The sequence below is a fragment of the Dreissena polymorpha genome, chromosome 4 (genome assembly GCF_020536995.1).
Source record: "Dreissena polymorpha isolate Duluth1 chromosome 4, UMN_Dpol_1.0, whole genome shotgun sequence".
NCBI lineage: Eukaryota > Metazoa > Mollusca > Bivalvia > Myida > Dreissenidae > Dreissena > Dreissena polymorpha.
The window spans coordinates 27,996,718-28,014,974 of record NC_068358.1 but is presented as its reverse complement, the minus strand read 5'-3'; the positions used below and the strand labels follow the sequence as shown (position 1 = coordinate 28,014,974).

The window sequence follows — 18,257 nt, the reverse complement described above, 5'->3', positions numbered from 1 at the left end:
AGCTTAAACATATTCCAGGCTGGTTTCAATAAGAATAAGGCTTTTGAGCTTTAACATATGCCAGGCTGGTTTCAAACTAAAACAAGACATGTGTTAAAGAGCATGGATGAACATTCCAAACACAAACTTTAAATACTCCCTTTAATTGATAAAACTATTTATAACAAGGGCTGTTTGTAAAACATGCATGCCCCCCATATGGGCTGTCCGTTGTAGTGGCAGCCATTGTGTGAATACGTTTTTTGTCACTATGACGACCTTTGAACTTGTGACCTGAAAATCAATAGGGGTCATCTGCGAGTCACGATCAATGTACCTATGAAGTGTCATGATCCTAGGCAAAAGCGTTCTTGAGTTATCATCCAAAAATCATTTTACTTTTTCGGGTCACTGTGACCTTGACCTTTGAACTTGTGACCTCAAAATCAATAGGGGTCATCTGCGAGACATGATCAATCTACCTGTGAAGTTTCATGATCCTAGGCATATGCGTTCTTGAGTAATCATCCGAAAACCATTTTACTATTTTGGGTCACCGTGACCTTGACCTTTGACCTAGTGACCTCAAAATCAATAGGGGTCATCTGCGAATCATGATCAATCTACCCATGAAGTTTCATGATCCTAGGTGTAAGCGTTCTCGAGTTATCATCCGGAAACCATTTTACTATTTCGGGTCACTGTGACCTTGACCTTTGACCTAGTGACCTCAAAATAAAAAGGGGTCATCTGCGAGTCATGATCAAACTACCCATGAAGTTTTATGATCCTAGGCGTATGCGTTCTTGAGTTATCTTTCAAAAACCATTTTACTATTTCTGGTCACCGTGACCTTGACCTTTGACCTAGTGACCTCAAATCAATAGGGGTCATCTGCGAGTCATGATCAATGTACCTATGAAGTTTCATGATCCAAGGTCCAAGCGTTCTTGAGTTATCGTCTGACAACCACCTGGTGGATGGACCGACCGACCGACAGACCAACAGACAGACAGACCGACATGAGCAAAGCAATATACCCCCTCTTCTTCGAAGGGGGGCATAATAAGTAATTTAGACACTAAAACTTATCAAACTGTGTATAATTAGTAGGGATGGAAACGTGCCCTGGAATCATACTCAAATTTTTATTTTTCTTATTCAATTACAGTGAACCCGCCTTAATCCAGAATTGGATAGTCCGGAAAACTCCCGATTTTGACGAGGGTCAAGGGGAACGGATTTATTATGCAGTATTTTCCCTCGTTAAGTCCGAAATCTCGTGTTCTGGATCCGGACATACATTTTGCGACACCGATCTGTGTATTTAGCTGTAATAATGTCACGTTAATCCGGATGCTTCCCAACATGGGGGCTTAATCAACCCCAGCCGAATAAACAAAAGCGCATTCACCGAGGCGTGAAGAATTGTTGTTTTAGGCTTAATGGCCTACCTGTCGTTTAAACAAAAGCATGATCACCGAGGCGTGAAATATTATTTGTTAAGAAGTGATAGCTAATAGTAGTGACTAAACATGATTCGACTCCGACTTTGCTTAAACTTTAATTCAGGTGTCAGCTTTACAAAATGCATCTTAAATGACACACTTGATTTGATGTATGATTTTCTTCAATGTCTTTTATGAGCTGAACACGCGACCAATTTAGACGCTGATAACAATCGGACCGTCATTACAAATTTGTTAAATACTTTAATTGACATGTTCATTCAGAAAAAAACGAAATGAACGTGTTATGCGTGAAAAGTTGTGCTAGGATTATTTAAACAATCCATTAACAAATTGTCGCTATGATTTTTAACATGTCACTATTTTAATCATTTCAACATTCTGAGACGGGTTATAAATAAAGATATTAAAACAGCATCGCAGTTTTATGTTTTATTTTCATTTGCCTTTAACACCCTTGATTTGTAACTATGTAACGTTACCAACTTACAGCTCGCGTGTCACCCATGACAACATCTTTTCACTGCGGCAGTATCACACAAGATACACGCAGTCCTCATGGTGTGTACATGCACTACAATTGGGTTTAACCGTTACGCGTTTTTGTAATTATATTGTTTTACAACATTTGATTTTTTAAACTTAATAAATGTCTGCGTAACAAGAAAATATCATTCTTGATGCAAAATAAGCATGTAAATGTACATAAACATCAGGTGTATGTCATAAGGTAAGTATTAAACTCTTGTCAAAACTGCACTGGTTCGATAATCCGAAAGATTAGTTAATCCAGACATTTCTGCCAGAACGGACGTTTCCGGATAAACGCCATATCACTATATTAAGATCCAAATGAAAAGTCTGAAAAACAAAATATTGCCCCCTTGGTGCAAAAAAGTGTAGTTGAAATTAAATGTCACAGAGTACCTTTGTTAGGTGAGGTTTCAACAAACACTGACCTCATTGTTGGCTCAGGTTGTAACAAACACTGACCTGTGTTAGGTGAGGATGTAACAAACACTGACCTCATTGATAGGTGAGGGTGTAACAAACACTGACCTCATTGTTGGTTGAGAGTGTAACAAACACTGACTTAATTGTTGGGTGAGGGTGTAATAAGCACTGACCTCATTGTTATGTGAGGGTGTAATAAACACTGACCTCATTGTTATGTGATGGTGTAACAAACACTGACCTCATTGTTATGTGAGGGTGTAACAAACACTGACCTCATTGTTGGTTGAGAGTGTAACAAACACTGACCTAATTGTTGAGTGAGGGTGTAATAAACACTGACCTCATTGTTATGTGAGGGTGTAACAAACACTGACCTCATTGTTATGTTAGGGTGTAACAAACACTGACCTCATTGTTATGTGAGGGTGTAACAAACACTGACCTCATTGTTAGATGAGGGTAAAACATTCACTGACCTCATTATTAGGTGAGGATGTAACAAACACTGACCTCATTGTTGGGTGAGGGTGTAACAAATACTGACCTCATTGTTAGGTGAGGATGTAACAAACACTGACCTCATTGTTGGGTGAGGGTGTAACAAACACTGACCTCATTGTTGGGTGAGGGTGTAACAAAAACTGACCTCATTGTTGGGTGAGGGCAGACAGTCCTCCAATGGCACCCCGAACATCCCTCCGGTCTCAGGTACAACTGCAATTTGACCGGTGGACGAACTCGAGCCCATGTGCTTCTTAATGCTCTTCCCTAGCTTACCCTTCCACGTCTTCGGCTTCCCGGTGTCCTCTATGAATGAAACAGACAAGGATCCCTTTGAGCCTGCAGGGGTTTTTATGCTATGTAAAAAAAGGCCTTAAAATGGACCCAATCCCAAAGCAAACGGACCCAATCCCAAACCAAAATGATAAATGATGAAAAAAAAATCCCAATTGATTTTTTTTTTTTTTTTTTTTTTAGAAAGAAGTCTCTTCTGACTTATGATTATATGGCTGTACTACTTCATTTTGTAAACATACTACAAAATATGTAACTTTAATGACAGGGGTCATAACAGGACCAGATTGCCAATCCTGAAAACAAGCCAGGGGTCTGGCTCTGCAGGCCTTCCGCGGGGTCAAGGGGCAGCACCTTTGTCAGGGGATAAAGGGGGGCTAAGTCCCCCGGACAAAAATTGATTTAAATCATTTTCAGACCCTTCTAGATTGCATTTCCAAGCAGTTTTAAATGCATTTTATTATAGCAAAAGAAAGTTTTTTTAAAAAAAAATTCTTATATTTTTCTGCATAATATTATACTACATTAACCAAATATTTTGAAAAATACAGGAAAAATTGAAATAAAAAAATAATCATTAAAATGTACAACCTTAGCCCATTATATAAACAGCACTAAATAATATCACATAAATATATATAATATTAACGATTTCCACCTAAAAACTGATGCTGTTACAAGAAAACGTAATCATAAATTATTCGTCAAGTGGCTAAATTTACCACCCCCCACACACCTGTTCACGCAAAGTAAGATTCACTGTTGTTTTCCTATGTTCCAATGTCACAGTTTATCATATTAATCGTTTATGTAAAGAAACAATAAAAATATAAAAAAAGTAATTACGTTTATAAGCTTCTAAACATAGGTTACGTGGTCAAAATTTACCTTAAAACTTGGGATTTTTTCGTTGTTACTCCATGTTTATAAATGCATTGTTGATTGGAATTCACAGGATAAATACTAATGTGTCTTGTTCTGATAAAACTGGGCATAATACATGTGCGTAAAGTGTCATCCCAGATTAGCCTGTGCAGTCCGCACAGGCTAATCAGGGACGACACTTTCCGCCTAAACTTGATTTTCGGTGAGGAGACTACACAGGCTAATCTGGTACAACACTTTAGGCACATGAATTAAGCCCAGTTTTCTCAGAACACGACACTAATAAATTTTATGATATCAGCGCAGGAGTTATCTTCTGTAGAACCGAAATAAACCAAGAATCACTCCTTACCCCCCCCCCCCCCCAAACAAAACTCGAATTTTTATTGATCTCAAAAGTGACCCTGGTGCCTTGAAATCCGGATTTCCGGATCAATCCGGAATATTACAACCCCTGTAATGAAGTCCTTTTTGTTGATAAATAATTCTCGAATTTGCCAATTTTATTGATAACAAAATTTTTACCAGACTTCTTTCCCCCAAAAGACTAGAAAACCCCCTGGCCTGTATCAACAAAACTTACAAAAAATGACAGATTTATCATGGTCAACTTTATTTGTGTAATGCTTCATGATTTGAAATTTAAAAGAAAGTCTCTTAAAGAAAAGGGCCTATGCAAGGGACTTTGTAGGAAAAAAAGGAGTGTTTCCATTAAAAAAAAAAGGCTTACACAAAATTGGTTATTTTTATCTGAAATGTAAATTAATAACAAGTAACACATTTTCCCCAGATTGCTGTGTAATAACAACTCACCAAGTTTATCCCCGGACACTGTCTTGCGTCTCTTGATGCTGGGTGACTGCGGCACCTTCTGTTTGATAACAGAGAGTTTCTTGGTGATCTTATGGGCGGGGGTTGGGGACGTGTTGCTCCCCAGGGTTGGTCCCGACTCAGTAAGCTCCTGGCTCTTGCGGATAATCAGCTCGGCGTTTGTAACACCGTTGGCCTGTCAAATTAACAACAGTATATTACACACCATTGGCCTGTCAAATAAACAACAAGAGTATATTATACACCATTGGCCTGTCAAATAAACAACAAGAGTATATTATACACCATTGGCCTGTCAAACAAACAACAGTATATTACACACCAATGGCCTGTCAAATAAACAGCAGTATATTACACACCATTGGCCTGTCGACTAAACAACAGTATATTACACACCATTGGCCTGTCAAATAAACAACAGTATATTACACACCAACACCATTGGCCTGTCAAATAAACAACAGTATATTACACACCATTGGCCTGTCAAATAAAAAATGGTATATTACACACCATTGACCTGTCAAATAAACAACAGTATATTACACAAAATTGGCCTGTCAAATAAACAACAAGAGTATATTACACACAATTGGCCTGTCAAATAAAAAACAAGAGTATATTACACACAATTGGCATGTCAAATAAAAAACAGTAAAACTCACACCATTGGCCTGTCAAATAAACATCAGTATATTACACTCCATTGGCCTGTCAAATAACAACAGTATATTACAAACCATTGACCTGTCAAATAAACAACAGTATATCTCACACCAATGGCCTGTCAAATAAACAACAGTATATTACACACCATTTGCCTGTCAAATAAACAACAGTATATAACACACAAATGGCCTGTCAAATAAACAACAGTATATCTCACTTCCTTGCCTGTTGTTTGCCTTAAACAACAACATGGGATGTTTGTATCTATGTTTGCCTGTCAATAAAACAACACTGTTTGTCCGATCTTTTGCTAGTCAATTTATCAACAATATTGTTTGTCCCTCTCTTTTCCTAAAATTAAACAACAACATTGTTTGTCCTTACGTTTTTCAGTCAATTAAACAACATGCTACAGGTGTGTGATTTTGGAACCATCTCTCGGAAGTAAAATGCTATACCCTTCTTATAGAGTTGACAGTGATTTATTTCAGCTAAATTGCATCGGAATACTAAAGCTTATGGAAACACTGGTCCTTTTCCTGACTTGGCCTCTTTGGGGAAGATCTAAAGAACGCTTCCACGGTGGGGATAGAACCTGCAACCTCCCCTCAGTATAGTTGACAAAACAGTTCACTTTTAAATAAATCCAGAAAAATTAGTACTTTTTTATCAACCCTGAGCGATAAAGGGTTAACCCATTCCCACTAAGAGGCAAAGTGGAAATGGCTTTGGCTAAGTAATTTGCAGTCTGTTCAAGTTTTATGCTGTTTGCTGGTCATCAGTATCTTAATTTTGGAAATAAAACCATTAAAACTTGAATTTAGTAAGAAAGGTTATTTATTAAGTTTAACCTTTTTTTAAGGGACTACAAACGCGTCAAAACACGTATCTATGTGGTCAAAATATGCATCCTAGTGGTCAAAATACGCATGTAAGTGTTTAACTGTTAGTATCTAAGTTGTAAAGGGTAAGTACCTACATGTAAGTGGTAAAGCTGAGTATCTAAGTGGTAAAGGGTTTGTATTTAAGTGGTAAAGGTTAAGTATCAAAGTGGTAAAGGGTTATTATCAAAGTGATAAAGGGTTAGTATCCATGTGGTAAAGTGTTATTATCTAAGTGGCAAAGGGTTAGTATATAAGTGGTAAAGGGTTAGTATCTAAGTGGAAAAGGGATAGTATCTAAGTGGAAAAGGGTTAGTATCTAACTGGTAACTGGTTAGTATCTAAGTGGTAAAGTGTTATTATCTAAGTGGTAAAGTGTTATTATCTAAGTGGTAAAGTGTTATTATCTAAGTGGTAAAGGGTTAGTATCTAAGTGGTAAAGGGTTGGTATCTAAGTGGTAAAGGGTTAGGATCTAAGTGGTAAAGTGTTATTATCTAAGTGGTAAAGGTTTAATATCTAAGTGGTAAAGGGTTAGTATCTAAGTGGAAAAGGGTTAGTATCTAACTGGTAACTGGTTAGTATCTAAGTGGTAAAGGGTAAGAATCTAAGTGGTAAAGGGTAAGAATCTAAGTGGTAAAGGGTAAGAATCTAAGTGGTAAAGGGTTAGTATCTAAGTGGTACAGGGTTGACTCACGTCAAGGTCTGGATTATTGTTGGCGCTGATGTGTCGTATCCAGACTAGCATGTCCATCTGGTCATCGGCCTGGAGCAGGTACTCCGACCCGTTGTACGTCTTCAGTCGGAACACGTTCTTGCGCTTGGTGTAGCTGTGGGCAATGTCTACGATACAGGACTTCACGGAGATTGGCTGCTCTTCGTATGAGAACACGCTCGTCTGAAACAAGACACGGTAGTTTGTTTGTTTTTCTCTCAATTTTTGGAGCGGGACCAGGTCCCTTTGATTTTAAAAAAAAGCCTGTCATTTTAACTAAAATTTTGAAATTAATGATGTTGTGGGGGTTTTTGCTAACAATTATTGAGAATACAAATTAATAATTTATTATGTTTCAATCAATGCAGCTGGATAGAGATGAACTGTAAACAATAAACCGTCGGAGACAGGTGTTGCTCCCCAAAGGTTTTTTTTTTTTTTGTCACAATATTGAACTATATATTCAGATAAAAGGAAAAGTAGGGACAAGAATTGCACTATATGCACAATTTATAGAAAATTTCAAAGGGCCATAACTCTGTGAAAAATCATCCAACCAGAACCGGCTGATAATATGCACATCTCCTCTTGGCAGTGAAGCTTCCCATAAAGTTTTATTGAATTCTGGTCATTTGGGGGGGGGGGGGCATAAAAAGAGATTAATGATTTGTTTAATTTTATTTTGTTGTAAAAACCTTCAACTGGGATTTTTAGGGCGTCATTTGGGAAAAACAAATATACGTTTTAAGATTGGATATTGGGCAAAATTTGGGTCCCATATCTGACCAAAAAAACACTGTACCTAAATGTCATCCTTTGAGTGTCAGCAAGGTTAACTTAACCAGGTATTAGCTTTGCAATATACAATTTGCATAAAGACCTGTTTTCCCAGCGCGCGTCTAATGTAATAAAACCAATATTGATGTTTACCTATTATTGACTAAGCAGCGAAATATAAAACCAATATTGATGTTTACCTATTATGGACTAAGCAGTGAAATATACAAGGGGCTATGCAGTGATAAATTCATGGGAGATAAATTGGTTTTTTACTGTGGTTTATTTGTTACTGAAAAAATAGAGTAAATTAATAAGTTGACAATTCTTGATTTCAATGGCATCAAATTGTGAAAAAAACTGTGTTATATGTATCACAAAAATGTCATCCACCACCAAACAAATTATGTTTAAAATAAGCTTTAAAAGCATTTAGTTTATTTTTTTTTATTTCAGCTTGATTGCATTGAAAGTACTTACTACTTATTTGAAACGCTCTCTAGTCCGTTGCCTGGGCCTAGTACCAGTACTTTTGGGGAGATCTAAACAATGCTCCCACATTTGGGATAAAACCAGTGACCTCCCGGTCGATAGATTACCATAATACCACCATGACCATTTTATCAAAAGCATTTAATAAAAAGCTTTCCTTTTTGTGTTATTCTGTGGGGGATAACACTCATATCATTCCTGATACACTGACACCCTGTTTGCATTCCAAATAAATTGATGAATTCACACTCACACTTCAAACAAGGTTCTTAATTGTGCAGCACCGTAATAGACATGATCCTCACTCTGTAAAAAGGGGGTTTAATGCATGTGTGTAAAGTGCCATCCAAGATTAGCCTGTGCAAACCACACAGGCTAATCTGGGACCAGACTTTCCACTTTTATGCTATATTTTTCGTTTTAAGAAAGTCACTTCTAAGCAAAAATCCAGTTTAAACGGAAATTGTTGTCCCTGATTAGCCTGTGCAGACTGCACAGGCAGATATGGAACAACACTTTAGGCACATGCATTAAAACCCCTTTTCAGACAGTGTGACTCAAATATAAGAGCAGCAAAGTAGACATGTAACTAGCCAACAAAAGGCAACAGATTTGGTTCGTGGAATCTGAAGAATATCAAGCAAAAATAAACCAAAAGTCTTTTGCAAAGAAAATCATCCAATCACACAAATTTGCTGTTTGAGAGAAACTAGATTTTTCTGCAGAGCCCAAATTTCCTATAAAAAAAAGGGACACGCCCCCATAGCAAAAGCTAGTCAAAGAATACAACTATGCAACAAAATCTCCGCAAAGGGAAGCAACCCTTCAGCAAAAGCTGACAAATGGACAGAACCCTGCTACAAAAGCTAACAAATACCTTGTGCAAAAAACCTACAAATGGATGCAACTCTTCAACGCAATATGACAAAGGGACACAACCTTGCAGCAAAAACTGGCACAGGCACTGACACTGGTGCTAAAACTGGCAAAAGGGAAGAAATCTTATAAGAATCGCCAAATCCTCACAAAGGGACATATATGTGGTGCAAAGACTGGAGAACAAAGGGACATAAGCATTGCTAAAGCTGACAAAGCCAAAATACCTGACCACAAAAATACAACAAGAGCACCGCATAATGGGTGCCACGCTCGGCAAATCTTGTCCGATTTTTTTGATTTTTTTTTTAGTGGTCAAAGTTACCTTGACCATTGACCTAGTGACCCAAAAATGGGTGTGGCATGTAGAACTAATCAAGTTGCAGCTAAATACAAAGTTTCAAAGTTGTAGGTTGAAGCACTTTGATTTTAGAGCCAATGTTCATAACTTTGACAAAATGTTTTAGCACAACGCGGACGACATGACACCACGACGACTAGCTGGCTATCACAATACCTCAGGTTTTCTCTGAACACAGCGGAGCTAAAAAACACCACTCAGTAAGCAAAAGCTTGCAAAGGGAACAAATATCTGTGCAAAAAACGCTTGCTTTAAAGAAGAATAAGGCTCAAACCCAACGCAAAGCTGGAAAAGGGAGACAACCTGTGTGCAATACAAACCTGGGATCCTGCACGCACTTTCATGGGAAGTGCATGGGCTACAAGCTGCAAGAGTAAAGTAGGAAAAATCTGAAACTGGAACTTTAGCCACCAACATAGTGCATAGTGGTGACTATATATATGACTGAGTATGGTGACTAGTTCAGCCAATACATGTAAATGAACAACAAGTAAATTCGTTCCTTTGATATCCCAGCCAATTTTAAAATTGTGTAACTGACTGACAGACCGAGGGACAGACAACCCCAATTTTGTATCCCTCAGCGGGAGATAATAATAAATGTGGTCAATGAAATGTTAACAGTATTTCACGATAGGCATGTTACAGATATTGTACTGCCTCATGTAAGCCATTTTTTTCAAAGCACTGAAACATTTTGTGTACTTGGCAAAGATATCATAAAAACAAATGTTCTGACCAAGTTTCAAGAATATTGGACATCAAATGTTACAACTACTATGTTAACGAGCTTTTTCTTTTAATTTAACCTAGTGACCTTGTTTTTGATCTCATATTAGTTTTTTCAACTTGACCAAGATGTAATTGGGCCACTTTTTCTGACCAAGTCACATGAAGATTTAAAGATAAATGTGGCCTCTAGAGTATAAACAATGTACATATTGACAACGCACAACACACAAGCCACATTGTGATCAGATGAGCAAAAATAAAGAACACAATACATCAGGTCCTGGTGTCATAAACATAATTAAAGCATTAAACACAGACGTATTATGAGGTACTGCGTTTCATCACAGATCGATCAAGATGTACTGCATATAACACTAACTTACAATGCTGTACTACATTTAACACCAACTGATCATGATGCACTGCATATAACACAGACGGACCATGATGTACTGCATTCAACACAGACTGATCAAGATGTACTGCATTTAAAGCCACATTAATACTCAAATTCAACGAATATGCCATAAAATATTTCATTAAATAAAGTTAACCCATATAAAAAGTGTGCCTTACAGCAATAGCCAAAATTTCAACGCTAGATGTGATATGGGAAGATAGCCCATGGCTTTGGAATTGGGAATTTTATCGGCATTTTCATGAAATTGGGAAAATAAATTCATTAGCCTTTTTTTCCACACGAAAAGTCCACTGATTAGGGAAATACTAAATTTGATTTAACTCTTTATAATCATTCAAATTAAAAGAAAAAAATCATATAATACTTTGTTAGATGTAATTGAATTAAAATTCAGATAAAATACACATAAGACTTCTTTCTAAAAAAAAAAAAAAAAAAAATTTTTTTTGGCAATTGGGAATTTTTTGCCACATTTTGGGAAAAAAGTATACTTTTTGGGATTGGGAACATAGCCGAATTTCGGCTATAAAATCGGGCCAAAAAAATCCCTGTACGCACATGCATTAAACCCCATTTTCTCAGTGCAAGGCTCAAATATAATCAATAATTGTCAACCGGGTCACATGGTTCCTTACACAGGCAGAGAATGGTACAACATTAAACAAACGAGCCTCGCTCTATGAACAGGGGTCTAAATGCATTTGCGTAAAATTTTGTCCCAGGTTAGCCAATGAATTCTGCACAAGCTAACCAGAAATGCATCTTTCCTCTTGTTTTGTATTTTTTGTTTAAAGAAAGACTGTTATTGATTAAAATCAAGTTTAGTGAATAGTCAGAAAAGGTCGTTCCTGATTAGCCTGAGCAGACTGCAAAGGCTAATCTGGGACGACAATTTACGCAAATACATAGAACCCCTTTTCACAGAGCAAGGCTCACATATGGTCAAAAGGCCACTCACTGTGACTGGGTCCCGTCTCTCCTTACACAGGTACAGGGCGTGTCCACGCAGTACGGCCCACACTGGGCGCCAAGACCGGTCCCCTGCACGCTGTAACATGAAGGAAAAGTATTGTGAAGCTGAAGTATGGATCTGTAGTTTGATGCTTAAGTAATAATTGTAATTTGGATTTGGAAAGCGTGTTCAAGCTCAGCGGAGATTTCATTCGAACCAAGTTTCTTGACGATTGGCAAATAAAGGTGGCCATTAGAAAGTTAACAAGGCTTTTCTATACCCATATAAAGAAAACTGCCCCATCCCATGTCGGTCATGTTTTTTAAGAATCAAAATCATTTTCAAATTCAGCAATGATATCATTATAGCAAATGATCTGACCAAAGTTTTGTGAAGATTGCACTGTCATTGTCAATTCAAGAGTGTTAACAAGGTTTAACTAAATAGTGTTTTTCCCAGGAGGGCAAAGGGGCATGGTGCATTACTTGCAAAAAGGGCATTTTTGCGCGACATTTAGGCAATAAAGGGCAAAAACGTTCCGTGAATACCTGAATTAGGGAGAAACATGTAATCGCAATTTTTATGCATCGTTGATTATAACAGACATTTCATTAATTCCTTCTTAATGTATAATCTCCATTGTTAATTCGATTGTTTACGACGTTATTTGCCATTTTTGCCGAGTCACAATTTAATTCTGTATAGTCCGCCATGTTGATAAAATGTCAAATGATGTAAGCGACAGGTGCGCATAGCAACGTAAAATCGTATATGCGATTCGCATTTTGTTAAATTAGTATACGTCTCAGTAATTATTTCAATAATTAGATCTAATTATCTTGAAGACAAAAACGATAAAGAATAAATTTGTTTGTGATTTTAAATGTAATTATGCGTAAAAATATATGTTTTGATATAACTGAATAATGCATGCAATGCACAATTGCCACGAGAATAACATCGAGTTTTTCAACAAAAGTCTCTGAAGTAATGATTTTATCGTGGAGGTATACACATTGCCGACCGAAAAATGCGCTTGGTATAACATAGCCTTCGGCATTATCGATTGATACTGACACGAGGTTATTCACGCATGACTAATTCACAGCTTTGGAGGAGTCAGTAAGACCTATCTATAAATCGAGCACTGTAATAGATTAAATCTGCTCAATTAATATTCGATTAGACGTTGACGTCTCTCGAGTAAATCAAGCACAGTCGGAGCGTCACAGACAATCAAGGAAGCTGATTTTGCGGACCAAGTTAGATCGTAAGGCAATAAAGATGTTATCGATAAGGGCGCGTGGCGAAATTTGCCTTTAAAAAAAAGGGCGCGTGGCGAAATTTGCCTTTGAAAAGGGCAGAGTGGCGATCCGGTAGGGTGGCGTGGCTTTTCGCCACGCTAAAATGGCCTGGGAAAAACACTACTAAAGCCATATATAAGGAAAACTGCCCTGCCCTATGGTGGCCATGTTTTTTAATGGTCCAAAACCATTTTCAAACTAGGCCCAGATAACATTAACACAATTGTTCTGACCAAGTTTCTTTGAAGATATTACCAGAAATGTACTTATACGGCTTAATAGATTGTTAAATGGATCTGAACAACTTAGCTAAGATATCATTGGGACAAATGCAGGGGTGTCAATTGTCTCAAATGTAAAATCCAGAAAATTAGGCCAGGGGTCTGGGAGATAAAGGGCTATGCCCCCCCCCCCTCTCTAATTGTACTATTTTATAGTATTTCTAGTTGCAATTTCTGGTGAACACTAAGCAAAATATTATAACATAGGCCACACCCACCAAAAAATTCCATTTACTATAATTTTTTCATTTCTACACGGATTCACTTCAAATTGATACTGAACTTCTCTTATGACATTAGGGTCAATCTCAACTATGCATGGCCCCATAACCAACCCTGGGGCCCCGCCCACATAGACCACACCCACCCAAAATTGCCTTTACTATAATTTCTTCATTTCTACACTGTTTCACTTCAAATTGATATTGAACTTCTCTTATGACAATACAGTCAATCTCAACTATGCATGGCCCCATTACCAACCCTGGGGCGCCCCGCCCACATAGACCACACCCACCCAAAATTGCCTTTTACTATAATTTCTTTATTTCTACACCGATTCACTTCAAATTGATACTGAACCTCTCTTATGACAATACGGTCAATCTCAACTATGCATGGCCCCATTACCAACCCTGGGGCCCCGCCCACATAGACCACACCCGCCCAAAATTGCCTTTTACTATAATTTCTTCATTTCTACACCGATTCACTTCAAATTGATACTGAACTTCTCTTATGACAATACGGTCAATCTCAACTATGCATGGCACAATTACCAACCCTGGGGCGCCCTGCCCACATATGTCACACCCACCCAAAATTGCCTTTTACTATAACTTCTTCATTTCTACACCAATTCACTTCTAATTGATGATGAACTTCTCTTATGACAATACGGTCAATCTCAGCTATGCATGGCCCCATTACCAACCCTGGGGCACACCTAGGTCAAACATTCGGCGTGGGGATACGCGTCGGCCTCTGCCGCGCCATTTCTAGTTACGAATGTGGCCTCCAGAGTGTGAAAAAGGAAAATGTTCATGACAGACAACACCCCAACACACGACGGACAAAAAATGATCACAAAAGCTCACCATGAGCATGTTGTTCTCAGGTGAGCGTAAAGGTTGCTTTCGTCGCAATAGGAGTCCAGGACATCTGGATGCAAAAAAGTACCCAACCACTTCAACATGCAGGTAGTGAAAACATCTTCTACTGAAGAAGCATTGAGTGACAAATTGTGGGCAAACGTAGTCACAGTTTTAGTGTGCTTGTTTAGATGTGTCACTGTTTCAACAGTATTTTAGTCACATAATCATGCATGGTAATGCTACATCTTAAATCAGAGGTAGGGGCAGAATTGTTGCTACAATCATTGCATATGATCCCCATATAGGTTATGTAGTGGGGCTGAGAATTGAAAATGTATTCTTAAGATTAGCAACTTGACTAACTGGTTCGTTCCAAAATCTGATCACCAACTCAATTAACCAGTGCTGTCAAAATGTAGTTCAAAACTTAACTAGCTGGCTTGGTCAAATTCTCAGTTTTTAACCCAGAAACATCTGTAATACCTTTCCATCTATAACATCTAATTTCACTGCTAGGTTCCCCTCCTTTATCACTCCCTGTAACGGACTGGCAGGCTGGTTCCCTGCATTGACCACTTGACTGGACATATGGTTCCCGTCCTTGAACACTTGACTAAACGGATCCAGTTTCTTCTCCTGCGCCTCCATGATTCGTGGTGTCTGTGAAGAAGAGAAAGTAGAGGAGGATGGTCACAACTTAAATTTAATATGAGATCTCGGAAAACTGGGTTTCATGGGTTTCATGCATACAGTGTTGTTCCATATCGCCCCCTGGGTGCAAAAAGGTAACATGTGATATTGTACAAGAGATGCCAAGCAGTGAAACTCCACAATTGTCAGATTTATTTATTTATTTATTTTTTATATATTTGTTGCCATAGCAACCAGAATTCTTGATGTAGGAACAAATTGAAATGATGTGCATAATCTCCATATCGCCATCTATCCATATATCAAGTTTCATGAAAAAATATGAAGATTTTTTAAAGTTATCGCAGGATCCAGAAAAGTGTGACTGACTGACAGACTGACAGACTGACTGACAGAGCGCAAACCATAAGTCCCCTCCGGTTTCACCGGTAGAGGACACAAATTTAGAAGGCACATGGTACCTTTATGCACCAATGGGGGCGATACATATATGGCTGTGCAGTTGTTGCTTTTTCAGGTATTAAATATCAATGACAAAATGTATTAAATTAATCAATGCTGCAAGATACACATGTAAGGACAACATTTGTTGGATTTGGTGGAATATTGATTTTAACTCAAAAGTGATCATAGAAAATATTTTCACAAGTGGCGCATATATTTTTTCTCTGATCGCAAGTGAATTAAAGTGGATACTCCACCACATCCAACAAAAAATTTCTTTTTATTTTATGCTTACAAACGATTATTTTTGCCATTCCAGACAATATAATTCCCCATTGGGCGCGCCTAAAATGTTATTTCATGTATGTTCAAGGGGAGCTTATCTGTATGTTTTTATAAACATTCAATGCAAGGTAGTTTCCATTGGTAACATCGGGGGGGTCACAATGGGGAAACCAAAGATATCTTCAAATGGTTCCAGTAAAAAACAATGAAAATTATTGATAATTTTCAATGCTATTTTTCACTGTTTGAAACGGTGAAATATCAGTTTTAATGCACTGATATTTCTCTATAAAAGATCCGAAAGCATAAAATAAAGTTATATAAACCATGAGCTTGAAATGAAGTGAAACAGTCAAATCTGAAAAGCTTAATTTAAATATCATTAAATTCAATTCAGAGTTCAGAGTAATTTTTACTCAACAATTTTATTTATTATATTTTACTATGGTTTAAAATTTGCCAATCTTCAAGCAAAACTAATCCATCAACAGAATAACACGTAAAAAGCAAAAAATAAACCATTACAAAGACAGTGCATTTAGTTATTTTGAAAGTACGGATACCCCAGCACATCATCTGCCATAGTTGTTTTTACAACCTAATAAAATGAGATAAGTAAATCCACAAGATTTATTTAATGTTTTTGTATGTTTTTTTGATGAAAATACTGTAGTTCTTGTGGCATTAATTGTCAATGATATCGTCAACAAAGATCCATGAATTAATCACAATAACATCAGAAAATGACCACTTAAATTCCTGTTCTTTTGTCCAAAATCCAAAATCTTTCATAAGCGTGAAAACAAAAAGGGCTTTTTTTAAACCTCATAGTTTGATGATTACGAATATAAATGATTTAACAGTACAGTACAGCCAAAGCGGCACAAACATAATCCGCGGCTACGCCACGGCCAGATTATTAGTCCGCGGCGGCCGAATCGTGTGTTCACTCGCTGTGGCACTTGGCATCGATCCGCGCAACGACGCCGAGTCTGTATTAACCACGCGTACTTTCGCGGAGTAAATCCGCCGCATACGTACGCGGCGGATCGAGTGAAAAGATATCCACCTACATGTACATACATGTATGTGTAGCGTAGAATTAATTACGCGCAACTGTTTATGTTTCGTTCGATTATCATTATTAAATTTGTAATCCGAAACACACTTCCGAATTTTAATGCTAACGCGTCCTTTGGCAAATTCTAGCGTCAAATAAACAGTGCTAAAATATCCTTTGTTTCATAAAAAGCGCGCGAAAATTATGCAGACATGTAGAACGTCGTTTGGAAAGTTTGGGTGTATTTTGTGTTGTATAAATACATGAACATCACGTCAGGCGTAAATCGCGTGTTCAGTGGAGAAAAAAACGCCCCGATTAGACGTTATTTCATCATCTCTATAAATAGTAACAAATGCCAAAATGTATTTGATACTTAAGGAAATATCGAGAATGTTTGTGTATCGTAAATATTAACCAGCATTTGCTTTAAAACTGGAATATACGGGATTCTTGGGTAATTAGTAGCGATATTAACTGTATAATATGAACAAAATAAAACGTGTTTATATACGCATATTCAAACAATAGTTATAATAAGCTGATAATTAACAAAACTACAAATACGTCGTCACCATCTTGATTATTGATGTGGCTTCAAACTGCTAATTTTCTCAGCTAAAATATAATAGCGGAATAAACATGCAATTAATTTATAAATCCACCATATGCTGGAGCCTTGACCACTTGTATGTGCGAAAACATAATTACGTGACCTTGTTTATGTGTGAAATACATACGCTACGGGCGGGAAACAAACTAAATAATTGGCCAGACACATTAACCATGCTTACATGTATATGCTAATACAATCCGCGCACAATAAATTTATTATGATTTTAATTATAATTATAATTGTTCTTTCAAAATTTGTTAACTACATGTAACTAATAATTTAAAAAAAAAAATATTTCATGATCGCATCGACTCGTCATCATGTCGCGGACCGCGGCATGCCTTGGCGGACAGATGCGAAGTTTCGCGGCGAAATGCGACTTGCCGCCGCATACTGACGCGGCTTCAACGACTGACGCGGCATCGACTCGTTTCGCCTTGCCGCCGCGGATCGCGAAATACGTTTGTTCCGCTTTGGCTGTACTGTAAGTCCTATCACATCAAACAATTAACACTTTACCACTTAGATATGTATTTTGACCACTTGGCTACATATTTTGACCATTTATATACGTATTTTGACCACATAGATACGTATTTTGACCACTTAGATATGTATTTTGACAAATTTGTTAAAAAAAGTTAAATAAAATCTAAAATACCTTTCTTACTTAATTCAAGTTTTAAATGCTTCAATTCTAACCCTTAGATACTGATGAGAAGCTAACAGCAT

The 18,257-nt window shown here is 37.5% G+C and overlaps 1 protein-coding gene across 6 annotated transcripts in view; it reads right to left on the bottom strand.

Moving 5' to 3' along the window:
• The window catches only part of LOC127877481 (uncharacterized), a 119,818-nt gene that overhangs the window by 14,221 nt on the left and 87,340 nt on the right, over positions 1–18,257 (bottom strand). For 5 of the 6 annotated variants that reach the window (XM_052423400.1, XM_052423401.1, XM_052423404.1 and 2 more), the window contains 6 exons: positions 14,953–15,129; positions 11,797–11,886; positions 10,006–10,050; positions 7,162–7,362; positions 4,899–5,091; positions 3,052–3,212 (listed from right to left, as the gene is read on the bottom strand). In XM_052423400.1, the coding sequence (XP_052279360.1) occupies positions 3,052–3,212; positions 4,899–5,091; positions 7,162–7,362; positions 10,006–10,050; positions 11,797–11,886; positions 14,953–15,129 (867 nt within the window). The remainder of the gene's footprint in view (positions 1–3,051; positions 3,213–4,898; positions 5,092–7,161; positions 7,363–10,005; positions 10,051–11,796; positions 11,887–14,952; positions 15,130–18,257) is intronic. The other variant, XM_052423405.1, reaches the window with a different exon arrangement.